This window comes from Electrophorus electricus, chromosome 21, assembly GCF_013358815.1.
Source record: "Electrophorus electricus isolate fEleEle1 chromosome 21, fEleEle1.pri, whole genome shotgun sequence".
Classification (NCBI taxonomy): domain Eukaryota; kingdom Metazoa; phylum Chordata; class Actinopteri; order Gymnotiformes; family Gymnotidae; genus Electrophorus; species Electrophorus electricus.
Genome location: NC_049555.1, coordinates 7,715,608 through 7,742,868, shown reverse-complemented (window position 1 = coordinate 7,742,868; position 27,261 = coordinate 7,715,608). Strand labels below are relative to the sequence as shown.

The 27,261-nt window shown below is 42.0% G+C and overlaps 2 protein-coding genes across 3 annotated transcripts in view; one reads left to right on the top strand and one right to left on the bottom strand.

Moving 5' to 3' along the window:
- Positions 1-21,032, bottom strand: part of myo1ea (myosin IEa) — a 43,606-nt gene extending 22,574 nt beyond the window's left edge. For both annotated transcript variants that reach the window (XM_035521000.1, XM_035521001.1), the window contains exons 1-4: positions 20,732-21,032; positions 6,394-6,537; positions 4,041-4,130; positions 3,385-3,479 (exon numbers count right to left, since the gene is read on the bottom strand). In XM_035521000.1, coding sequence (XP_035376893.1) covers positions 3,385-3,479; positions 4,041-4,130; positions 6,394-6,537; positions 20,732-20,734 — 332 coding nt within the window. In that variant the 5' untranslated portion in view covers positions 20,735-21,032. The remainder of the gene's footprint in view (positions 1-3,384; positions 3,480-4,040; positions 4,131-6,393; positions 6,538-20,731) is intronic.
- A 1,363-nt stretch (positions 21,033-22,395) lies between these two features.
- On the top strand, positions 22,396-26,958 carry LOC113575739. The gene is made up of 8 exons (XM_027007408.2): positions 22,396-22,491; positions 23,900-23,977; positions 24,755-25,078; positions 25,192-25,647; positions 25,750-25,854; positions 26,010-26,031; positions 26,150-26,184; positions 26,297-26,958. The coding sequence occupies exons 1-8, from the start codon at positions 22,440-22,442 to the stop codon at positions 26,434-26,436; spliced, it is 1,212 nt and encodes a 403-aa protein (XP_026863209.2). The 5' UTR covers positions 22,396-22,439; the 3' UTR covers positions 26,437-26,958.
- The last annotated feature ends 303 nt before the right edge of the window (positions 26,959-27,261 follow it).

The window sequence follows — 27,261 nt, the reverse complement described above, 5'->3', positions numbered from 1 at the left end:
TTGGGATACTATTTAAATAATCGCAACATGTCAAAAAGAATGCTTAGAGCAGATTCAAAACTGAAAATAAAAACAAAAATGCTTTTTACTGCAGTAGTAGAGCTTCATGTAACTAAAATCTGCTTTTCAGGATGTTTGTTTATGAAGGCCACAGAGACTTTAGTCAAATAGCCCTTCATTTCTTATCCTTAATTAAAATAAATAATATGAGGGGGGTTTGTACATGACAGACTAGTATTTTATGCGCAATTACATTACAGATCAGTGTGGTTGTAAATATCCCTTTTTATGCATAATTAATATATAGTGTTTCTACTACCTGCCTTGGTTTATAATCCATGGTTCCTAAAAAATCTTTTTGCGCTTAGACATACATGTTAATTCAGGCATGAGGTCGCAGAACTGTGATGTTCACAGGAACAGTAACCATGCACCATTCTAAAGCCAACTGAATTACGATGGTGGCCACTCCACCCAATATCCTGTACACTGACAACAGCTTCCTGTGTATATTCCTTTCTTTGCGTCCTATTACTGCTGAGGCAGCCCAATTTTTCGCTACGCTTCATAACAGTGAAATCATCTGAACAGCTGGAGAGAATGTTCAAAGAGACGCTCGCTCAACCAATGTCGCCCTTGCTCACTGTGCTTCTGGGAAAATCACTGCTGAACATGCAGTGGTTCAGGCCTGCAGCAAACTCGCCCAAGGCGAGATCCCCTGGGACATTCTGATGGCCGTAATCCGTTTCAACCCCCCAAAAAATCCTCCAACCCACCCACGCCACCTCCCCTCCCTCTACCCGCCTGGTGAGCGCGTCGCCCGGCCGCTGCCTTCATCGTTCGGCGCCGCTCCACCAAGCTTGAGTAGTTTGGCGGCACATGATAGTGGAGTCAGGTTTGTTTGGTTTTTTTTTTCTTTTCCTTTGAACGTTTCATTTGTAATCATGTCGGCCGGTCCAGCTGTGGGCTGAGGGGAAGTGGTCAGAGCTCAGTGACAATACACAGCAGAAACACCACACACCTATTCACTCCAGCCAGCTGCACCCAGAGAAGCCTGCTGCCATATCACATCAGCTCCCAAAATACACGTGCACACACACACACACACACACACATGCACTCACACAGCCCTGAGGCCAAGACCCCACAGCTGTTGATTTCTAATGAAGTCAGCTGAGTCACTTTATTAGATTTAATTAAAAGTTAAAGAACTTAATAAGTGTCTCAGCGTTGCAGGTTTTCCATTTTAAGGAAAACATCTCAATACATCCATGAAGATACATACAACACAGCTCTCCTCTGACTCTCCTCTCACTTCACACAAAGGGCTGGAGCGTTTGTTGATTGTAGTTATTTTTGAGTGCCCCATTGTATATTGTAATTATGCAGCTAATGTACTTTAAACTTCCGGCATTAATTTATTTGGCTAAATATGGACAAACTGACAAAAACAGGCATGCCAAGGATGTGGGTGCTTCCTATCAACCCAGTCAGCCAGCTTCCGGGCACTGGGATTACCTATTAGCTGGACAATTGAAGCGGCATGGGATTGGAAAATAGTTGCAGTATTAAACAGTATTAAACCGCACTGTATGTCCAGATGTTGCCCTTTATGGAATAATGCACATAATGCATGGATAACGTGGTGCTGACACATCCATGGGATTCTCTGGGAATTCTTCTCATTCTGTCCTTTCGCTCTCTTGTCTAGGGGCCAAGTTCCCCTTTGAATGGTTTCCTCCACTTGAGGACAGAGAGACTGTTTAAATGAAACGGATCTCCCAGCTTCCGCTACCATTGTGTTTGCAAAACAATGGAGACCTGTCCCGCCATTAGGCGTTGTGGTTATTTGTGAAGGGTACTTCAAACATGGCCAGTGTAAGACCAGGCCTAGAGGAAAGAAGCTCAGAGAATCTGGGCCTGATTGTCCATATGAAATGGACCTTCTTGCACGAACGGGCATACACACGCACGCTGCCCACGTTGCAACCACATGAAGGCCTTTGTTTGCTAATCTGGACAAGCGTGACTCCACTTCCACTTCCTGGGATCGGGCGAACCAGGGCACAAACCCAGACGAAAACACCGTCCCCTCACACCCATGCCTTCTGCATGGACCGGTAAATGGGAGCTGCAGACCAGGGTTAGAGTTGGTAATGTGGGCCAAGAGACCATGTGGCCAGATGTGCTAGACCACTATGGTCATGTCGGTCACAGCCAGAGAGCTCCATGACAACTGTGTCTATGGACACACAGGTGCGCATGCAGACACACACGTGTGCAACACACACAGAAACACACACACACACATACACACACTTCATTTGCCCCAGCGGCCTCATGGGAAATGAGGGTCTGGCAGTAGCGTACCAGAGGAGCACTTTTGCTTGCCCTTTGCGGCTCTCAAGCGCGTGCCCAACCACTGAAATGCACATGCACACCCACATTCACTCATAGACACGCACATGCGCATACTCACAATCACACTCAAAACACATATACGCATGTACACAAATATACATACATACAGCTTGTGTGCTGAGGGAGCAGGAAACATGGAAAGAAATGAGGAAATAGCTGTTGACTTTTGTTTGTTTTATGAACTAAACCAAACATGCAAATGCACCGAATGCCAAACAACAAAGCCCAGCTAAAGTGATTGAAGAGAACTGGAGCTGCTAAATTTGCAAATAGCTAAACAGATTGTGAAGGCTGGCAGGTAAAAACCACACACACTCCACTCAGCTGGTCTGGAAGGCACCACGCCAGCATCCACATCACCTGATAAAGTGGCTTAGCTAGTTGAGCCTGTTTGCATGCCACGCATTAAAGGGCCCCCATCATGGAAAACTGAATTTCACTCCTCCAGTCCATATACAGAATCTTTTTAAGGTTTGAAACCTTTAACAATTCTGTGACGTCACAAGAACAAAAATAATTTATGTATCTCTGTCTTTTCAGTCTACCATGGTTTATCCCTACTCGCTCACATTGCAGTTTTCACGCGTGTCTCAGCTCTGAGTGCTTTTTGGATGAGGCACAATACAGGGCAACCAATCAGAACAGAGCTCATTTATCTTATATCTGCCTTAAAGACATAGTAACATAAATACTCCCATTTAATATAAATGACCTTGGACATCAAAGAAAAATACTAAATATAAGAAAACAAAAACATACGATATGGACCCTTAAAGCACAAGTCGTTAACAAGTCATGCGAGGTCATTAGACTCTTCCTATCCTTTCCAATGAGGAAAAGACCTGTCGTCTTACATAATCACCACAGTGCTGCCAGTCACGCAGGCACATTGCAGTCATAGCTCTGGACGTTGCCTGACAGAGACACCCGTCACCGGGCCAGCAAACGTGGCTGGGTGTGTACCTGATGATCACACACTGGTTTTCACAGTCAATCATCATGTTTCTGTACATGTTGTCTGCCAGTGCGTAGATGTGGGGAGGGTTTTCATACTGAGCCTAGATGAAAGATAGTCAAAGACACACAGAGAGAAAGAATGATAAATGATAAATGATAATCCAAACAACTGCAAAATGTTTAATGATCACATAGTGAGGTGACGAACAAGAGACAAGTCGTATATTTCAATATCAGGCCACTTTTTGCTGAACAGACAAGCACAAAGAAAACAGTGTCCTGTGTAATATTATTTGTTTAGTACATGCGGCTTAAACTAAATCGTTTGCATCAGTAGGCCACAGAGAGTTCTCAGCACACAGGCCAACAGCATTTAAAAGCCACTGAAACATGCTGTTCCACTGAGGAGCACAGGACAGGTCTGTACTGCATTCCTCTAGTCTAAGAATGCAGTGGGTCCTGCGTTTTACGCCACACCTAATTTCACTGAAAACTCTTTTCATACTGTGGGAAAATCATTACCAAAAGGGTTTCTTTAGTCCAATGAACATTTGAATACATAACAATTATAACGACAAACAATAATGTAAATGTCTTATACTTCTTCCAAGAGGAGCTATCAAAGTTCTCTCTTGTTGGTCCAAATATTATCTAGTACTTACAGCTCCTTGATACATTTCCACCTCCTTGTCTCCAAAGTAAGGCATCTGCTTAAAAGGGTTAACAGAGATGAGCACAGGTCCAATGTATGTCTGTGTACAGAAGTCAAGGTCATTTGCTCAAGTCAGTCCCTTTTTACTACACTGGGGGGTTCTGAGGGTAAAAATGTTAAACAATTTTTTTAAACAATTGCTAGTTGCTAAATCTCAGTCCATATAATTACATAACAGGCCATGATGTGCTAGACTGGCACATCGGTGAAGGATGAGTGATAAGTGTGTGACTTGCACTATATCATGCAGTAGCAAGGGAAATCCTGGCTCCTGGTCAGAGGCACAAAAAGGCAGGGCTCCCTAATCTTACGCCTCCCAGTGAGTGGACAGGCGGTAAGGGCCAAGTGGCGCGAGACAGGCGGCCTGAGACATGCGGCGTGAGACATGCGGCGTGAGACAGGCAGAAGGCCCCGGCAGCTCGGCCACTGCTGCGCGCCGCCACAAATAAAGGGACTTTTGAGCCTGACTCATGGTGACCTCAGCCTCATAGTGCTGCCAGCAACAAGACTGCTGCTCTGTTGTTATTTTCTCAGTACAATTGCTGGGCTGGGCTAGGGCTGAACCTCGGGATGCTCTGAGTGCGCCAAGAAGCCGTAACCCTAAAGAGGAGATGTTTACGACTGATGGTGTTTTATTCGAGAACTTCCAGCGATTTCTGCAAGAGGGTCACTGAATCAACCAATGGGTGGCTCGGTGTGAATGAGAAAGGTGCACGCTGCCAAAAACACGCTGTGTGTATTATGTATCACAGATAAAAACCAGTGCTGTCTGGATGGGTTGCGATGCAGTGGAGAAAGCTACAGCTTGAATAAAAAGTGGTTTTGTGGGGAAAATCAGAAGTTTAACAAGCACCCTGCAGGCTTGAAAAACACTTATCCAAAATTTCAGCATTGGCAGTCAGCTTGAGAAAGTACAGTGACAGAACTGACAAACCAAATGAACCGGGGGGGGGGGGGGGGGTTATATGGGTATTACCGAGTCTTCTTGACAATCACATGCAGGTAGGCCACACCAACTCATCAACAAACACACAATGGTACGGCACACCAACTCATCAACAAACATTTGAGTTTGTTGACATTTGTGGCACATGCTCTATATAGTCAATATTTGGTTACAGCTAAGTCCAGTATTTGAAGTAGGACATTTTTTTTCCCAGTACTCCCCTTATTCTCATGTTAGCATGTGTATCAGCCAATAACAGCAAACCATTAAGTATTATATTCAGAATTTCTACAGTGAATTAGAGATTCAGTGTTCAAGTTTGGTTTATTCGTCACATATATAGTCATACACAGTATAACTCGCAGTGAAATGGTCATACACAGTATAACTCGCAGAGATTCTAGGAGTTATCACTCATGTTCACAACATACATTTATTTACGCAGTGATAATATTAATAATTGAGCAAATGGTTATCATATATAATAGGCTACAAAAAAAATGTAATATCTGTATGATACTATATATGTGACTACTGTTGTATGTGTGTACTGATGTATGTGTACACAAAAATACATCATTTGATCCTTTAACCAACAACTGGGCCATTCATCATTGCTAATGTTATTGTTAACATTGTAGTTGGATGCGGTAGCAGTAGCTTCAGGTGTTTTTGCTGATGTTACGTCAACAGGCTCCTCACTGCTAGGAGTGGCGCTAAAGTTAGCCTGATGTTCCCGGCCTGCCTTCAGTACTGGTTCTGACTGAAGCTCTGTTGTTTCACTGTCTGACTCACTTTCAGAGCCTGGCCAACATGGTTATTCAGCACTAACATGACTTAGACTAGCATTAACATTACTTGTCAACTAGAGTTGTAGAGAGAACAGTCATGTGGTCATGTAGTGCCCCCTGGGTAATGCAGTTTATGTAGGGTCATTATGAATTGCCCAGAACCTGATATGGAAAGGGCAGAAAAGAATACAGGGCAGTTATGAGAACTGCCAGAGTGCAAGAAAAAAAATGTCACGGTACACCAACGGGTATTGTGTGCTGGTGAGTTCTGGCCCACTTCCAGCACTGGCTGATAACCTACAGGATGAATAGGAGGTTTGCTTTCTGTGGTGCTAAGATATGATAGATTATCAGTCAAGATACTATCAAAACATTCTGGGAGGATCCAAAATGATTCTTTAGTTGACTTTTAATGCATCATTTAGGATGCTTCCCCACTAATGCCCGAAAGACCTTAAAGCTCCCCGTATACTGAATATCGGTCTTCATTTCACTATTCCAGTAATACTGTGGTTTGCCTTGGTGAGTCATACAGAGAAACCTGAGTTTACAGTGATAAAGGATACAAAGATATAGTCATCCATATATCTCTTCTTGAGGTTTTCCACAATGGCGTCCTCATTGATTTTGGTGAGCAGGACCATGTCATCCACACCGCTCTGCTTGACATTGTGGCTCTGCCAGTGGTACCGGTAATGTCCCCGGCTTCCCTGTTAACACACACACACACACACACACACACACACACAGATGCGTACGCACACACACAAACACAGCTGTTAAGTATTGCTTTTACACACAGAGCTCAGATTACATGCACCGAACATCAGATTTTTTATATTTTCAGATAAAGCTTAACCTCTTATTAAAAGACTAGGTTTATCTAGTAATCATAGGGCCTATTACTCAGTAACTAATGTGAATGTGTTATTAAGTAACTGCATGGAAATTACATGAAAAGTATGTAGTTACAGGATTGATAGACATAACAGGGGCATGGACCCACCAGAGGGCCCTAGTAGTGTGAGAGGATAATGGCCACGCTTCAAAACAGTCACAGAGCAGTGAGTCCTATAAAGCTGGTTTTTATATTACCCACTCATATCTTCTCCAGCCAATTAAATTCTACATTCTAAAGTCAATCCTCTGGAAAAAGCAAGAACAATGCTGATAGAGGTCAGAGTAAAAACTGTCCACTCAGTCAAGTGACCGCATCCAGTTTACAGATAGACACATTTTTTATTGCAACCTGTTTCCTCTCACTATATTAGATATTGACTTTATTTTTTCTGAATTTACCAAAGGTGCAAGGTCAGGATTCTCGCAAGCTACGGCTGCACACTCAGGCAGTGGTTTCTTTTCGTACTGGTCTTTCTATCTCTCTCTCTCTCTTATTTTGCCGAGGCTGCATCTCAGGAGACCCTCAGTCATTCATCATGTGCTATGAGTCAGTGTCATCTGGCTACTGCGGTCCCAACACTCCAAGAATAACTACATTGAGACAGCAACTTAATTCCTCAGACGCAGAAGACACAGAATGTACAGAAGACACCAGACCCAATGTCCAGAACCGAGCTTTGTCTTCGAGGGCTTTTCACATTTGTCCTGCTTTGAACGGCTGTTTTGTTCATTTTCTCTGACGTGTTTTCTCTCATCCTTGGAATGCAGTGACAGTGTTATGGGATATGATGTCTATCATGCTACATTTCAACCTTCTTTATTCTACATTCAGCACTAGTGGAACAATGCATGGAGAAGCAGTCAATGAGAGCGTGAGAAAGCAGACTAAGTGGAGATGATGCTGATGTTTTTTTTACTTCCCTCTCCTCCAATGAACTCACTATTCAAGCCTAAATTAACTTACTATGGTAAGAGAAACACCCAGCAACGGCAAATTACAGGACAATAATGGGCTACAATAACCGCTGAGCACTTATTACTGAAGCAGATTACACAACTGGGGCTTCTTTTTTTTTGTTACCAGCTAATGTAAATACCTCTCTCACTTTACAGACTCCATTCCTGCCTGGGCTACAGCAAGGAATGTTAATGGACTTTTGGCAATGCTCTCTCTTTCTCTCACTCTCTCAGTCTTCCACTATTGCGCCCACTCTCTCCGTTCCCCTCAATTAAGAAAGAACTTTATTCAGTTTTCTAGTTGGTAGCCATTAGAATACTTTACAACAGAAGCGACAATTTACAAGCTGATCTAACTCATCCACATTCAACTTGTAACAGGCTTGCAGAGTAGCTGATGAGATGAGCCGATTAATTGGGATGAGCTGGGATGAAAGCAAGTGGATTTCTAAACTGAACAATGACCGGATACACCATATTATGATATATTACCATATACTTGACGGACCATGTCACACTGTGGTACTCACTGACCTTTCACTGGGAGCAGATTCACTGTACACTTAATTATAATATTGTATAATAATGTTAATTATATATTGGTGATACACTTAATCACCAATAATTATATAGATGTGTGTGTGTGTTTGTGTGTGCGCGCGCACGTGCGCACACGTGTGCGTGTAATTGATTGTGCTGTATTAAAAAAGAGTGGCACATGACCACAAATTGTACAAACCTTTCCCTCTACAGAACTTCATATGAATGACTTTAAAAACTGAATAACTGAATAATAATAAGACTACACACTGAGACATCTTAAATCACATTCTTTAAGCTGTCTCCGAACCAGATTGGGTTTTTAAAATAATGAAAAACATTTTAACCAGGACAGAAACACACAGGGTTCAACCACTGGCAAGAATATAGCTACTCATTTGAGTCACTCGTTTTTAGAGACAGATTTTGTTCCTACTGTGGTTATTTGGGAGTTGTAATGTTCTGTTATGAAAGGTTTAAGCAGAATTCAAATGCCTCTGTGGTTCACTCATGAGAAGCAAGGACCAATTTAGGACATGATAACGAGATCGGCTCTTAGAGCACATGCACTATGCTGTAGGAGTGGGAAGGTTCACGATCCAAAAACTGACCCATAGCCACAAATAAACATTTAAGACACCCAATTTAACACTGGCCTCCATGAATAGCAGGCAAACTCCTGCATTTCAACGCAGCCAGAAGGATATATTTTTTCCTCCCAAGTGGGCATAACTAACTACCAGTTACCTTCATCATAATACAGTACTAAATGGGTACCTGCAGTCTGGGAGTGTGATGAAGATGTAGTGGGTGGCCTGAAGTGAGTATATGAGTGTGTCAGGGACAGTTTATGTTGTACTCCTCTCTGGTCATATTCTACAATATCACCATCCCTATCCTGGTGTGTTTGTCTGCCCTGTCTGTTTGTTAGTGTACCACTCTTAGTAAACGGGGGAAACAAGTTATTTACCTACATACTGAAAGCATATCATCTGTGTGAACACCTGCCTTCTTTCACTCTTAAAAAAGTGGCAGTAATTGGAGATAAATTCTTTCTCTCTGCAAGCCCTGTGACACAGGTGCATTAGCAACAAAACAAATATATACAAACATCAACACCAACCTCCCCAAAACGTAAAACTGACTTTACCCTTTAAAAAAAGAGGACGTAAAGTCTTGCTAAGACCTTCACCCACAAACTACTGGAACGGACCATTTCCCCAAATATTAAATCTTGCAGCATTTGAAGAATCTAAGCCACGCCAGCCCCAGGTCCATACAGTCAGGCTGTTCTAAAATGCAAATTCCATTTCCTTATATGGCACGTGGGGAGTGGAGTCAGGTCCAAGCACAGGAAATGGCTGGGCCTGGCTCAGCAGCACAGTGAGGAGACGCTCTCCCCCCGCTTCCCAGACATCTGCTCCTCACCCCACTGCCCATGTTCATAAAACCTCTCTGAACTGGAACCCAGAGAACGGGGCAGGACGGTCACCATGTGTAGCGGCTCGGCTCACTTTTGGGCTGGTCAGCCTGATCTCAAAACGGCAGGCGCTTGGGGAGATGACCTGACATTAACCTGCACTGACAGTTTTATGGGTGTTTCGTTTTGCTGCATTTCTTAGACTTATCACAAAAAGGGACTAAAAACCATTATTTTTATAAATGTATTCATTTATTTATACAGAAAATGTGCTATATACTTACAGTACAATATGTAGTATCAAACGTGCTAATGTAATGTGGTTGTGATGTAAGCGTCCAAAGTAATGAGTAAAAACGATGAGGTCAGGTACCCATCTGCTTATTGTGTGTACCAAACCTGACTACACATTGAGGCACTGGTTAATTCCTTGTAACGAAGCAGGAATCACAATAAACAATGTACTGTTTTCCAACCCAACCACAGCTGGGAATTACGGAGGTCTGACTGGAAGAGCGTTTTAGACTCCAGAGTGTTCCGAGTCAATGAGGTGGAGGATGGGCAAACGGAGAAATAGGTCTGGAGCAGGTTTAGAGTCCAGCCCAAAACATTTCAGTTTTAGTGGGGTGTGGGTGTGTGGTGTAAGTGAGGATGGATGGATGTTCCTTAAAAGTAAGCAGTGCATCTATGACTCATTTCTGTACCCTCCAATTAGATTTTAATGAACCAATAAATCATTGGCAGAAGAGTATAATGGCAAATCATATACTTTTAACAGTGTCTTAATGGAGGCAGGAGATTATTTTTTTATGCTGCATTAAAAATTCCTCCAATAAATGAACATTTTTTTATGGCCACGCTTACAGAGGGCAGAAAAGTATAATTTATTTTGTGTCCTCAAGAGGGTTACCTTATTATGGGCGGATTAGTGGGACTTTAGACAGATGAACCCTCACATGCTAAAACCGGCATAGACCTCCAACTCCATTGCAAGGGCTCTTGAGAGAAGGTCTGTCTGCCTGTTAGCATATCTTCTCCCCTTTGCCAACCTAGGTCACCACCAGGTCAGGTAAAACAATTCTCTTAAAGAAAAAACTGCATTTCAGTGTTCTAACACGGTGTTAGTGTGGATATTAAATGCATGCTCCTAAAGGAACACACACAACAAAAATGATCTCCCATAGGGTTCCATTAACAGCATTTGGCAGACATTCTTGGCAGACATTCAGTAACACATACTGTCTTACATATTTATCAGCAACAGAGTATGTATGTCCCATGGACTTCTCAGGATATAGAACCACTTTCAGTTCCAGGTTCAAAACAGACTTCTACAACCACAAGCATATAAATCATTCAATGATATCTTGAACTTGAGTTCCTGTGCACATTATAATTAAGTATTTTAACATATTGACCAAAATACTGGAAAATTTGCTATTAACCTATTAACATGTGTGCTAGTACTCTGGGCATACCACCATCAGTTACCTAGGTGTCTACCTGAGAGAGAGCAGGTGTGATTTAAGGAGCCTTCATAAGAATCAAGCTAAAAATCATACACACAATGCACTTTTAGGAAGTGATCAGTTAAAGAACACAAGCACAGAACAGTAAGATAGTCCAGGCGACTTAAAGATCACTCGGATTGTGCTCTCTACCAAACCAACAAAAACTGCTATAGAATATTGTGCTTCTGCATAAGTGGCATATTAACAGTTTGTAATGTCTGATATTCCTCTTTCACTCTAAGCCTTGGAAAAGGCAATGGGAAAAGGCAACAAACACTGGAATTTTGCTTTTAAGCTTTCATGCCAACAGACCAAGGATGGCAGCTGGATTTGGGGCTTCTTGTCACCTGCATTACTGCAGTGGTGGAGCAAACTGCAGGAAGAGCGTTCAAGTGCAGGCCGCTGGCAAGCGTACAGGCATGACATTTTACTCAAGCAGCATTCCGAAATGGCTTCCTGGAAGGAATCACTTGGGCAAACAATGCCGCCAGTGCTAGTGTGTCTACACTATTAACGATGGGATATTTATCAGCGCCAATCTGTTTGCCCTCGAGACCACATGGACTCGAGTGCTTCTGGAAAATCGCTGGTTGGCTGTCCCCATGGTACTGATGGGAAGTTCTCTGTGTGAAAAGCATCAGCTGGGCTAAGAGCTTGTGGCATAATAACTTCACATCAGCAGAATACCAGGAAACACTCATGATTTTTATACTGTCTTTAAGAGGTCTAGGGCATTTTACATTGCTTATACACATTTTTCATGATTTCTGTCAATTCTGAAACCATTTACTTAGACCTGTTCTGAATATTCTATAGAAGATTTTATTTATTCACACCCTGTGCCCAGAATATTTTGCATAACCTAAACATGACCTAAACCTAATGACCAAAACTCTTGAAATGGCCAGATCCTGTGTTTCTTTAAGAGGACTTTCAACTGTCTAGACAATCAAAATACCCCCCACCCCCCGCCAAGTTCGGATCTGCCTGTTGATGTAATTTCCCCAAAAAACAACAATGATAAATGGACAAGCCTTGATGTTCTGTGTACACAATCCATGAATAATCTCTTTCTCTAAGAAGTATACAGTGGTCTAATTCTTTACTTATTTTCAAACTACATCATCATATGATCTAACAACAATTTAGTTCATTTTAGTTCATGTGTTGGCCATTGCCCTAGTCTATGGCCCTACGATTTTTAGACTGTAATTTGGTCTATTTTGCCATGCCGACAAAAGGCCATTTACAGGAGGCGGCTCCAAATCTTAAATTACATAATCTTACACTAATTAATCCTTGTTATTAACAATGAGGTAATGCACCAGTGCATGTAGTAATCAGATTACAGAAGTATAAAATTCAAAGGTGTTGAGAGAGTCTGCAGGATAAAGGTGGAGGTGCTGGAGGTACCTACGACTTCTCCAGAGACGATGGCAGCAGGGAGCCTAACGTAAACCGAGACGGGAGCGGCTCAGAAACGTCTGGTTTCTGCTCAGAAACCCAGGGCCAATGCTAAATTCAGCCCAGACATTCTGTCCACATGCTCCATCCTTTAAGCTGTGCATCAAATCGAATGGGGAAGTAAGGTCGATGGTTCATTCCTAAGGGGACGAGCTCAGATTACACCATGAGCAAATGTCAGATGGAACATCTTTTTAGAAATCACAGGTCAGTGTTTCCTTCTGAACACTGGACAGAGACAAATCATTTCAGCTATATCTGTGACTTCCTGTGTCACACAATGGTTCCCCTTGTCCAGACTGCATGTCGACTTGCTCCATTATGTATAAATGCAGGTCACAGTTCATGGGAGATCACCTGACCACACATCCCAGTTTGCAGATGAAAGTAAATGTTTAGAATCTAATGGGTTTTAGCAATATTATCAGAATTCATTACAACTCCTTCTAACAGTTATGTTCAGTTTCAACGGCAACTGGTATCATTTACATTCCAGAATTTTACAAGCCAGTGATTTTTATAAAGCTATGGTTCTGACAACTATTCAAACTGGTGACCACAGAACTCAAGTCACTTCTGTTCCAAAAATGCCATTTTTTAAAGTTTTTTAATCCCTAGACGTGATTTTGAATGTGTCTGGGTGGTCTAGGATCCATGCCCAAAGCTGGAGGAATCAACAGTGTATCTTTGACTATGAAGGATTTTTCCAGAATAAATTCCCACATCTAATCATGTTTTACTTGAGTAAACTGAAACGTAAAAGACTGATCTTTGATACTCTCTAGGTGGTTTTACTACTCAAAAGCCAACTTGGAAACTTTACTCCATGACTTGAAGGTTAGAACTTGATTTTGTCTTCAAAATCCATATAAAAACAGATATTTTTATTGTATCTGTATGGACTTTGAGAACAACCACCATGAAAAACCATACTGGTATTTATATACCAAGTACAGCCATCCATTTACTGAATGTTCTGTTACGGTAAAGAATTGGGCATGCCTTAATGAGCAACTGCTGATATACTATAGGGAACTTGCTTTGAAAAGCAGCTTAAATGGTATCTTGAGTCACTTCATTCCAGGACTCATAGCTTGTGGTCTTGGCAAAATTGTCCTCCTTTAATAGATTCATGAAAACAGGACCTCCCAGATCAAAGGCAAATCAGGATGTGAAAGTGAAAAAGCACTGGAAAACACATCAGGGATGGAGGTGGTGCGTGTATGTGTGAGTGCATATGTCAGGAGCAGAGTTCAAGGTATTTACACACAGACCAAATATAATCGTCTGGCTCAACAAAAAAGCAGAATAAAGCCATACGGAGAGAACAGGTCTACAGTATGGACCAGATTTACTGGTTAGCAGCACATCTTATTTCCATAATGGGAGACATTGCACTTGCAGGCAGCGAAGTGTGAGAGACAAGCACAGAGAGACAAGCAGGAAGATCTCAGTCATCCGACAGGCCACTAATAGCAGCATAATGAGGAACCACAGCTGAAGAAAACGATGTCGTGTGAACGTGAAATGTACATTCTTCACTCTAAAAAGGATGTTACTAAGTAAGTTAACAAAAGAATAATTTGGTTGGTTTTTTTTTTACATAATGTTAATACACTATGTGAAGTTTAATAAAACAATTTAAATACATGTGAATAAGTGCCATCTAAAAGAATGGGTTTACTGCCCATTGAAATCAGCAGATGCCTGTCCTACAATCTGATTGGCTGCCCTGAAAGCAGCAGACATGTGTCCTGCAAGGTGTTGCTATCCCGTGACCCTTCAGCTCCAGCGTTAATAGCCGTCGCCTCATAAACCAGCCCTGTCTAAACAAATTTTACAGGGATTCACAGAGACACAAAACAACGTCGTCACCATTTTAATAGGCCACATGAGAGGCTCCCAGCGAGGCCACTAACCAAAGACAGGCACATGTGAGGACTTGATTAAACTGGGTGTCCTACCTCCCTTCAACTGCCTACATCAGATGCCAGGTTTGCTGAAAGGGCTCGAGTCCACCCTGACTCGAGTCCGCCCAGACTCTGGCTCCGACGCCCTCTACCACACCTAACAATAAAAACACCACTGCCCAGGGACAGAAGGACCGGTCTGACTGGTGCATCTGGGTGGTGCTGGTCGGCAAAAGGTGCCTTCCTTACTGACACGAGGTCAGCTTCTGCGCATCTCTGATGGTGGCTGAGGGGCGGAGGCTTGGGAAGAGTAAGCTGATCTGAGATCAGTGTGAAGCATCTGTCCTGAGCTCTGCTACCAGCGAGAGTGGGAGGAATGTTGAAGAGGAGCCGACTGGGCCGACCCACTGCAGCCTGTGTCTGTGTGGTGTGTATGTGCGTGTGTGTATGTTTCTGATGATGGCAGAGTCGGGGAAAAGTAAACAGATTGCGCTCAGGAATGCTGCCTGCTAGAAACTCCTACTCATAGCCAACGGGAAATGGGTGCAGGCGAGGGCCGGGAAACGAAGGAACGCCCCTCTGTGTATCGAGCGCTGCCACTCACAGAGCTCCCCGCAGCATGGCTGGCTGCTTGCCTGCTGGATCCTAATGTCTGTTCTCCAGTGCCCCTGCAAGAGCTGCACAGTGAGGTTCAGCACTGGGGTTACTCCGTCCCTTTTCCTGGAGGGTTGGTTCTGGCTGTGATTCATACTTAGGAAACAGATGCGAGTTGCATTAATTGCTCAGTGATTAAAAAAACATTTGACTGCACTTGGATTTGAGAGCCTGGACTTAGTGTCAGGGGTTTAATGCTTTTCCTCCCCTGACCCACATGACTCCACTCATCAGCGCACTATTAAGGCATTCAGGAGGTGATAGGCGTGTGCTGGAGCAGAGAATGCACTAAATTGTGCAACCCAGCACAGACCTTGGACTATGCACTACAGACATTGGACTATTACAACTGCAGATGTGCAGGCTGACATGAAGCACAGAGGCAGAGGGAGAGGGAGAGAGAAGATAAAGGTTACATTGCCTTGATGGTTTAAACTTTCCTTCTTCAGATTATGACTTATGATTTTAACTGTGATTCACTGTCATCGGCTAAATATAACCTCAGCAAATTAACCACAGTATGATAGATGACCTCAACAGAGGAATCACATGCTGCATCACTCCTGAAATCTGGAGGCAAAAATACCATCTTGAAAAGGATTCAAACTTATCCTTTGGTGATCAACATCAATTGTACATAGCCTCAGAGCATACAGTGTGGCAAACATAAATTTTTCTGAGGGTATCAACTTTCATTTGGTAGTGATACACAGTCATACAGAAGATCAGCCATACTTGCTATCTATAATCTTCATATTTTTCAAGCAGCCCAATTCGCAGGCTTCCTGTGTAGGTGAGACACAGTGAGGCTGTGTCCCAATTGGCTGCCCTGATATTAGGTCATATTAGGAAACCGCAGGACCCAAAGTCTGCCAATCAGGACCTTTGATATACTCTGCGTTACTTTCCATAGGACAAAACACACTGTAAACAAAGCGACTATTTAAACACCAGACATACAAACACGTTGAGTGGTGGCACGTGGCAGCATTCAAAACACAGACTCATCCTGCAAGTTCAGAACTTGCTGTTATTTGGCTTTCTACTTGAGCTTTTCTGCTGAATTGGAGAACCATGATCAAATAGCCATGATGCTGATAAAACGAGTTAAAAATAACCTGTCCTCCTGGTGTCAGAGACCTGCGCGCTCCTTTCAATAGCTTGTCACCGTCATGAGTCAGCACATGCAAATCCATATCCAGTAGGCTGTTGGAAGCGTGCACTGATAGGCTGTTGCTGGGACTGAGGTCATGTGTGTAATAGCGTTGCTGCTTTTTTGTATGAGAGCTTGCTTGAGGGCTGGGTATGTAGAGACCGAACCGCAATATCATCCTCCTTCGTGATAACAAGGAAAATTCATAATGCTGTTTTGTTATTCTGGGTTTGGAGACACAAAAATAAGTTAATTTTATTCTGAGTTTGGGTATGGAAGGAAAGAATGTTTTCATGAATACAGCAACATGAGAGTGGCAACACAGCCAACCCAGAATGCAACGTAGTAAAGGCTAGATTTCATCATGCTCAGAGGTCATGCTAATCTGTCTGTGACTTTTAGCAGTGTTTTAGTTCAGGGAAGAAAAGTAGACTACTCCTTTAGGTCACCTTCCCCTTTCTTTGTTTTTGCAGACCACTGATAGCAAGGAAAAATCTCAAAACTTCCTTGCAAAACCGAAGTGTAAACACCGGCCCTGAGCAGGCTGCGGCTGCAAGTGAAACGTTCTGTATCTCTTCTGTGAATAAGAGATGTGGCCATGAGTCCTTCCTCGGTGCGACACGGCCGTGTATTCAGCAGTGCATCTGCTCTCCGTCACCGGGGGCAACAAGCTAAGGCTCCAGCCCGATACGAGCAAGACAGCCCGGATCCACAGGCAAGTCAAAAACGGCTTCAAAACCGCGCAACCGTAATATCAAACCAGGGCTGAACTCTTCCAGTAACACTGAACAGACGAGATGTTTCTCGCCCTAGTGACTAACCAAGCGGACCGCTGTTCTATCTGGCAGCACACACCGTGACTGCTGCGCAGATGAAAAGCTCCCGGTGTACATCGTAGGCGATCAAAGGCGCTCTGCCTGCCGACAGTTGCTAACAGGAGCCGCTCACTGCTGGGCCAGCTGGTGCACTGGAGCACGCGGGCCAAATGGAAGAGCGCGAGTAGGTCGAACAGGCCGCACGAGTCTGACCCCAGCTGCTTCATCCTGCAGGGTGGGACAATGCTAGCATGTGCTAGCCTCTTTATTCTACCATGAGGATATGTTTTAGGCAGAGATCACAGTGCGATTTTATAAGGCGCTCTGGACAAGGGTGCCTGCCAAAATGCTGGAAAATGTAAAACCTAAATGGATCAGAAACACCCAGATGTGGCAGTACGGAAACAAGCAGTATAGAGCGTTTGCAGCCTACTCCAGCCTCACGCAGAGAACCGGGACAGGTCAGGGTGCGGTTTACGGACATGGCCATGTCCTAGCAGGAACACAGGGGCAGTGACCGTGTTTCTGAGCTGAAAAACCTGGAGTCACGTTCATGGCAATGGCCTTCTCTTAGAATAATCTTTTACCGTGTCTGCAGGACATGTTCGGTGATACGGATCGGCCTCTCGCCGGTTCATAACAACTGAGGGTGGCAACGAGTCTAGATAGTTTTGGGGAGGAGTAAGGACATGCCTATAATTCTCATATTTTAAAAAATCCAACCCTATATGCCAGAATAAAACAGTAAGCTCCCTACCGTTCCCCTGTCCCAGAGGCCATAACTTTGTCAGATATGAGAGAGCAAGAGAATACAGCCTTTGCATTAGTCAGTACTGACACATGGGGTTTTATGGTTTGGCTAGAAAACCTGCCACCATGATGTCCTCCAGAGAACGGCTAGCTTCTCCGAAAACATGCTCAGAGCCAACAGTAACAGCCATTCAGACAGACCCAGTAAAATAAAATTCAGTGTGTCGGCGACAAAGCAGAGAAAAAAGATGCTGTATGAATTCAGCATCATGGCAGAACAGGAAACCATATGTACCACACACAGTAAAGAGTCACTGCCATAAAAAAGAAAAGAAAAATGAACAATGTAAACATTCTTCATTCTTAGTTGTTCTTCAGCTTCGTTGTTGTGTCGTTTGTCTGCTTTATGGGAAATTATCAGTAACCCTGCAGTAGTGTATTAGCCTGCAGTGAAGGGGCTATTGACAAACTTAAACCATCAATCCAAAAGCCTGCAGCCGTGTGGGGCATGCCAGGACCAGCACTTTATGAACGCCACAGCTCAGATGCAGATGGCCTTCATTAGTACAGTCGCTGGATCCCTCTGTAGCCTCCTGATAGAGCAGGAAGAGGGCAAAGAGCAGGTTTCCAAAGTAAGTTTGTGGGGGGGGGAGCGGGGGGCTACACATCTTCCTGCTGGAGACTTTAATGCAAAGCATATGCTGCTATACTGACCTGCTATTGAGCATCCAGAGAGAGATTTTAAAAAATGAGCAGAGCAAGCGTCTGCTGTCCCAGACAGTCCATGTGACTGATTGATTCTTTTCACACATACCAAGCAGCAAGGCTACATTAGCCTGGTCCCAAATTCCCTTTCAGACTAAAAGAAAATGCATCAAAGTACACCAACAGCAGAACGTAGTCAAGGACATGCAGATCAGTAATGCAGACTGAAACAAATCCCTCAGCTGCCCTGGCAATGGACGACGGCTTTCCTATGACATTTCAGACACATGAACCTGCGTGCACTGCAGCCATCTGCATTCACATCACAGTGCAAACTGCAACTGAAATGAAATGCTCATACATTAAAATTTATTCTCGTCGCCCTGCTGATGTGTCTCTTGCCATGTTAACAGCAGGCTAATCCTGCATTTCTATAACAAAGGTAAATTAATATGTTATGCTTTGAGTGTCTAGACACACTGTGTTTGGAAATTCTCTCCTATCATCAGTTTGTCTCTGATGGCTGGCATTGTTGACATCGGTCACCGATGTGGGCTGTGTGTTTACACTAGACATGGACATGCACTGTAACTTCCAAATTAAGAAACCAGTCCTTCTCCTTTCGGGTATCATGAATGAAACGAGTACTGTGGTTGCTGAGATATTCCAACACAAAAGTCTAGCCAAAACAATATAATCACAAAGCTTAACAGAGTTAGCTAGACTCTGGAGGAGAACATTGTTGACACTTTTACACTGAATGAAACCTGTGTCCATGTCTGACTACACTATGTACAACCTTGAACTTGATAACCGAACAGCCACATTGTCAAGTCTTTTCACGCCATTGATCAGGACTTTCCACCTAACATACAATGGATGTCACCAAGATTGATATTTACAACTTTAGCATTAAGCACACTTATCCAGAGTGATTTACAGAAGTGCTTTGTTGTCTCCAAGGATGTAATCCTGATGCTAGCATATTAGACTACAGTGCTAAAATATATCATTAAGTTCCTAAAGGCATGTGGATAAGCACGGACAGAAGTTTAATGGGTTTATTTGAAATCATTTTCTCTAAGAACAGGTTTCCAAATTTCAGAGTCTTGTTTAAAAACCCAGACCCTGAGGGAAAACCAGTTCTGCTGGTGGCATAGCTCTGCAAACATCTGTTGAACTGCATGGATGGGACGAAGTGGCATAACCTGTCCTGCGACCAAGCGCAAAGACACCACGAAGGATTTGGCTAAGCAGAACGTGTAAAATGACGTTTCAGGCTGTGAATATCTAATTACATTTACAGTCCATCAACAGTATGGATCAACAGACTATCGCTATATGTCGCTCAGTTTTCTGCGGCGTTGTGTGGATATTAACTAGGCATTTCGTGGTAACACGAGAGGCAAGTCAATGCAAAGTGTAGACAAATGTTATTATGAAACTAACCGAGATCCATGCAATGATTCAAACTCGTCTTTGGCCCGCTTTCCTGCTACTACAGGACATAAGAACGAAGAAAAACTGCAGGCAACTGTTCAAAGTTTCAGATGATGTTCTATAAATTATAAATGAGACACGTTCAATTGTCACTTGAAACAACATATAGGTCAAAGTACGACCTGTTCAAAAAAGGAAGCAAGTGCACTAATAAAAAAGACAAACCTGCCAACCAGGTGAGGGCGTTTTCTGTTTTCAAAATTCAGTCAGACCCTCAAAGTGCATCTTAATGGGTTTGAATTTCAAGTCCACAACACGGCATCATCACCCGTCAAAGAACACAGATGCGAACATTTCATTCTGCAGGTTTATTTAGCCTAGGTAGTTTACCAAAACTAGTGGCAAATACTTTCCATAATTCCATAAACTAGTTCCTTTATTTTACCGGGTTAGGACGTCATTGTTCCTTATTATAACACAAATCCTTTCTTTTATTCTAACAGTCGTTTGATTTTACGCACGCAGGTCGGAAAACACCAGTCGGTAGAAAAAGCATAGCGTTACAGCTTTGATACGATGACACAAAAACTTTTACAAAGTTATTGCCTGTCAAAGTTGTCATAGCCACCAACCGTAAACAGACAACAACGACTCCTGGTTAGGTAGCCAGTTAAAGATAACTCACCATACTTATTGTTGTTGTCAGACGGACACGGTCACCTTAAAATAGTCCGTTTTGTTGAGGTGACTGCGCAAAGTATCCTTTCTTTTTTTAAAAAGAAAACTCAATGTTTTCAGGAGAACTCTGCCCTGCGTAAAGTAACTCTCGGAAAGTTCTCTGAAAAGACGCTTGAGATTCTCCTCAGGACCAGGTGCTTGGCGCCATTCTACTGGTCGTATTGAACAGCAGTGAGCAGCAGGATAACGCTGTACCCAAATCAGACATAAACTGTGGAAATTGACTTCTAGGTTGGAGCCTGACGACATCGACCAAGCCAACGATCCATAAATGGTGAGTTGGTGTTTCGCCCCTAGCCAATAGGAGCCGCCTCTCCTCGCGTCATTACGAAGGGAATCCCACAGGATGATTTCGAGCTTTTCCCCCCCCAAAACGAGCCATCGAAACCGATGACAATAATGAAGAGTATTTCCAGCTGATCAGGACCAAATACAACACACGAAAAACTATTTTTTGATGTAATGTTTTGCCTCGTTAATTCATTTTTCACGAATTAATAAAAATTAGCTTTTGAGTGAAAAAAATAAAAGGCTCATTAAAAAACATTCGCTTGTAAACAACAGAGTTTGCGACTACCAGAATTTTAAGAAGTAAGCAAAGACTGTCCGACTGCAGGATATGCTGCCCAACGATGGTGGTAGGACTAACTATATAGTCCCGATTCCAGCTATGCAAAGGTTCAGTGCAACAACCGTTGTCTAGTTTAGGTAGACTCTTTGCAAAAGCCTACAAATCTGTTAACAGAATGAGACAAGTCTTTACGATGCATTCAAGCATGGAAATGTAAATATAATGTTATGAGTATAATGACATGAATGAGGAATATATGCATCTTTACCGTCTCGGGTACAAACCGTTGTACATATAGGCCTTATAGAAGGTGACATAATGGGTATATACTGTAGCTAGCCCTAGAAGAAAATTAAATTATAGCTGGCTATATGGAAGAAACGCATGTTTTCTGGCCATAGTATTTTGTGGTGCTGGAGAAATCTGTAATTAACTGACGTTTCATCGTGAGCATAACGCTGTTATAAGAGTAATAGTAGTTTTCTCACCTCCAGCATCATTAGCTACTAAGTAAGACATGCCGTAAACCTTAAGGCTTGGAGAATAGCAATAGGTTAGTGACTGTCTTGTCACTTCTTTTATTAAATATATATTTAGTTGAGCCTGGCGCGATTAATTGTGATTTCAACTCACACGTCACATGTCACATGGTGCAATGTCTACTGCTGAAAACAGATTCAAAACAAAACAGGTAAACAGTCTAACCCTTTGGATACTGCGCAATAGACCTACTTATGCAAAGCCTACAAAAGGCTTCCAGGTTCGGCGGAAGACGTGTTAATGTTGACCACAAGATATATGGCCAAACAGATCCCAGGTTAAAACGTGTAAATCTACATAATAAAACCTAATTAATGTCGCCATCTACGGGTGACTTGTTTTAACAGCGCCTGACCAAGAAAAGCAGGTGCACGAGGCGGATTACACACTAGCGTACTACAAACATTGTTGTTACGTTTGAAAACACACATATTGAGAAACTTCTGTTTCTTCCTGTTCCTCATGTGGTTTCACATATTTTGAATACCCTGCAAGGAAAAGCTGAACACTTTTGCTCTTTTGCATAGTGCCCAAGAAAAGAAATATGGAACTGCAGTATATTACCATTGTGGTATTTTTTCTTGGCAAATGCCATGGTGAGTTTATCTCTATCTATCTATCTATCTATCTATCTATCTATCTATCTTATCTATCCTATCTATCTATCTATCTATCTATCTATTCTATCTATTCTATCTATCTATCTATCTATCTTATCTATCTATCTATCTATCTATCTAATCTGGGTGGGCGTGTGGATGTATTGTCATGTTACTGTAATTTGGGTAGGGCATTATATAGTCTCAATCTCAACATTATATAGTCCCACTCTCAGATTCAGCAAAATGGAAGACTGTGTTAAAGACATAAAAACCTTAGATTTCTTAAAAACATTGGAAGTAAAAAAAAACAAAAAAAAAAACAGAAGTACTGATGTTGGGTCGGAAGTCAACTTGTAATGAGGCTGCTGAATTTATTCTTAACCTTGATGTTTTTTTTCCAAATAGGAGCCTTGTTGTAACCTTTAATGCTGGTGGCTTTAGTTACTGTCAATCTGTACAGTCATTATAGTTTTCGCAGTCACTTTCGTGCACTTGTCACTCTGATGGCACTGACATGTTCATTGACAGAAATATTTACTTTTAAACATAAACTAAGGATATTGATCAACTTACAGACTTTTGCAAGTAATCCATTGTGGGTACTGTTGGTACAAATTGTTGTGAGAAGTATCGTTTTGCAAATGTTAATGATGATCTGAGAAAGGCACTAAAGTGACTGAGAAAAAGTGTAGAGTGCAGCAGAGTTTCCAGCAGAACTAGCTGTAATGGCTTAGCTAAAAGAGAGACAACAGAAGGTAGCACAGACATGAGGGCTCCCCGAGACCTGAACGCTCCTCCGCTCCACCTGCGAGAGCACCCTGCGTCCATGAACACTTCTATATCCATAAATCCCAAGATCTGCAGCTATTATCTAACATGAAAACGCATTTCAAAAGCTGGACTAAACAGGTTTTCAACTGAGCCTTCAAAACCTCAGGCACTGACTGAGTCCTGAACATTGACTGCTGTAACATTCAGATGACCAGCACGTTGTGATGCGCTGGTTGTGGCGGGTCGTAATAGGAATACTGGTTTCCAGCTTCTCTCCAGCTACCCCTGTTGACCCTTTCTAAGTTTGTAAACAAAGATGACGTTGTGAAGAGGCACGTGCATTTTGGCATGTGATCCAGAGTGTTGATCCAATTTCTTTAACAGATAAATCAATTAATAAAAGACAATATATAAACATTTTATATGTAGCTATGTCTCTCTTCAGTGCCTGGTATTTGTTCTTTCAGTGCCAGATGCTGCTAGTGCATAAATTAAGATCTACCTCCTCCAGTAGGTCATGATGCATGCAAGGTTTTTGTAAAAATTTATTATAAGTGATCTCTGAACTGAAAGGCATGCAACAGTCACAGATTTTTTCTAACACTTCTCTAACTCCTGCTTTTCCCTTCAGGCTTCCACTGTTTGCAAGAGAGAAACATACTGCTGCAGTATCTTGCCCTTCTGGTCTTTTTCATTGACAAGTGTCACGGTAAGTAATTTCACATTTTTTTGTGTATTATCATATTATTATGGCTTATGCTGGACATTACATATAATCCTGTATTACACATTCACAATTAATTATATATCATACTGTTGCAAATTCTTTTTTTTTTAGTTTATGCAGTTGAGTTTTTATAGAATTGTGAACAGAAATAAATTATAAATCTACTTTCTGATCAAAGTAGATGTTAGGCATTCATAATAGAAAATAGGTTCACTGAGATACTGAGGGGCAAGCTTATTTAGAGATTTATATGTCTATATTGTTATGCCAGTGTTTCATATAGGAGGACCTCTGCCTTGTCTGGGTTTATAGTAGGAGAATGTTATCTGACATCCATGCTTTTATGTCTTTTACACAGTCTTCATTTCTATGCCCTAATCTGACCTATACATAGTCTGTGAGGTCTTTAAAAATGTACTTTATCGTCATCATATATTTCAATGTCTGTTCACATATCCGTTTTATCTCATTTTTAATTATGTGCATGCATAAATGTATTGATTAAAAGTAACATTGGAGAATTTACCTCTGTAAAGCTAAGCAGAAGGCAATTACACACTTGGTTATATAGTCTAATATTCTAATATTTTGGGAGTTTTTTTCAGTTTTGATTTGATTTTGTAGAATGCAATTTGTGGTAGATGCACAATACACATTTTATCCTACGGGTTATTGTTATTAACAAGATCCAAACTAATGCCTGCATTATCAAACTAATTTCCTCAGTCTTGCTGTAAATATTCTTTCTTCTTCCCCAAGGACATACCCAGTTCATTTATACCATGAAGGATGAAGTACAGTTAGTCTGTGACACCAACAAATGGAAAATAAGCACAAAGTCTGATAACTTTATCAGAACTGGATGCTTGGTAAAGTGTTCCGATGGTAAACTCCTCACACTTAACGATTTCAGCAACTCAACAGATTTTTGCACAGAAGAAGAATCAGATCCTAAATGCTCACTGAAAGTTAGGAGTGGATTTTTTGCATGTGTTAAGGCTCTGGATAAGAACTTCCTTTTTCCATTCAAATCATCTCACAACATTATTGATTCATTTATAGTTGCCATTCCAAATCCAAACAGTGAGTACATTTCATGTTAATTTCATTCATATCGTTTTGTTGTAGTATTTTATGAAGCTCAAGGCAGTCCTCTGATTTAGGAACGGTCATCAAAGTTGTGTTTTTCTCTCCAGTGACATCCATGCCTGAAATAACAAACCTAGTCAAGGTAAAAGAAGGTGAATCTGTACCGCTACACTGCAGTTTCACGTTTACACAAAATTACGAACGCAAGAATTTTGTGGTGTACTGGATCAAGACTTCTGGAAAGAACAGCACCTGTGTATACTCATATGACTTTGAGTGGAACAGTATAAAACACGGTCACCACTGTGACGTGCATGGACACCTAGACAGGCTCTCAAACCAAACCATAGAACCGTACACGCACAACATCACGATCAGGGCAGCGATGGAGTCAGACAGTGGGCAGTACCTCTGTGCAATACATGTGAACACAAACAATAATGGAGGAAACTGGAAGGTGATAAGTAATATTACAGTTAGTCTACATAAGGCCAAAACTCCTGATCTGGAAACAAATAAGTGGGCATCTGGATCTGAAAACAGTACAGCTGGAAACAAATCTGGTGAGTTTTATCTTTTTGTGAGTGTCAGTGAAGCCACTGATAATTCCCACTGATAATTTTTACTGTGTTTCTAAATACTCTATCATTCTTGTTTACACACAGTTGATGACCCTCTCATCCCCTTGTACATTACACTGCCCATATTATTATGTCTTCTGGTAGCTTCTGTGGTGGCATTCATGAAGAGAACAGCCATTACTTCACCAGGTAACCAACTTGTGAATTATTAGCATGTAAATAGTTGTTGTTTTTTTTTTTACTAGAATAGCAACTGAAAATATGTACTATGTCTAACCATCTAGTAATCGGTACCTACCCTAATTCTAATATTATAGGGGTTTAATTGTTCTTTTTATTCACAGAATCTGAGGCAGTTCAGCTACGGTAGGCAATGACCTTCAGATTTCTGTGATTTTTAAATGAATAGGATTTCCATTATTGTGTCAGCTGTTCCTCTTTCCTCTCGTAACAATGACTTGTTTCTTTATTATGACTTCTGCAGTACTCAAAATAGAGAGGAAGAGGCTGATATGGACTGTGAGTATTTTCTTCTTCTCTTCTCTCTTTTTTATTACATTTTTTAATCATCTTTTTAAAAATTTTTTTTATTGTCAACAACATAAGCAGTCTGTGTACATGTTTCATGTAGGTTCTCCATATGATGTGGGATTTGGTGAAGAGGAAACTGATTTTAAATCTAAGTGGAATTCTTCCCACAAGGCTAATAATGGTTATGAAGAGTCCACCACATTTTTGGATCCTTATTCAGTTGTCAAAATCCAGAAATGAAGCCAGGGAGCAAGATTACCAAACATCCCATTTATGGAACCTGGGATAATCTGTATCTATGAAGGGACACCTCGTGACTTACACATGATTTACATATCAAAATAGTTTACCTTCTATTATTTGGAAGAGGAATTCTAAAGTATAGAAAAGATCAAGTGTCTGAAATAACTGTACTATGCCATAATTAATATTTTTTTCACATTTGAATTGTCATTCTACAATAGCCTCTGACTGTAGACATGCACTAGCAGGCCTGATGGACTCCCAGGCCAGCAATGCGGTGACGATAGTGACATCTGTAACATATTCTTTACAGATTTTCAACATGGTGGTGTAAGGTGGTCTCAAACCCAGGTCAGCTGGGTGATGATACCAACAGCCTACTGGGTGAGCAACCACGCTCTAACAACGGTGTGCCCCTGTGCCGAACATTTAGAGCTTGGGACAGGTAAAACAAAGGGAAAAACTAAATACCACACCGAGTGTGGAAAAAAGGGAGAACAAAGGACACCAAGGGAAGCAATGGCAACCCCGATGCACTGGGGAAAACTCATCTAAAACTTCCCAAACAAAACCAAAAAACGGGGAGGAACTTGAATGGCTAAGGGAAACCTCCAGAGAGAGAAAACTGGAGAGGAAAAAGTGAGGTGTGGCACAAGAGCTCACAGACCTCAATACCTTAAGTTACCGGCTAGGAGCTTGGCTCAGAACTTTGGCAAAAACCCAGCACTGAACGACTGGTTCACTGCGCTTATATAAGCTCTAGCCCAGCTGTTGGGTGTTAAGCTTGATTAGAGGTGTGGTTGGCTCGAGGCCTCCCTCTGG

Coding starts and splice junctions, on each gene's coding strand:
- LOC113575739 (XM_027007408.2), top strand. CDS start 22,440: ATGGAACTGCAGTATATTACCATTGTGGTATTTTTTCTTGGCAAATGC. Junction 22,492..23,899: donor TTTTCTTGGCAAATGCCATG/GTGAGTTTATCT, acceptor TTTTCCCTTCAG/GCTTCCACTGTTTGCAAGAG. Junction 26,185..26,296: donor GGAAGAGGCTGATATGGACT/GTGAGTATTTTC, acceptor TGTTTCATGTAG/GTTCTCCATATGATGTGGGA.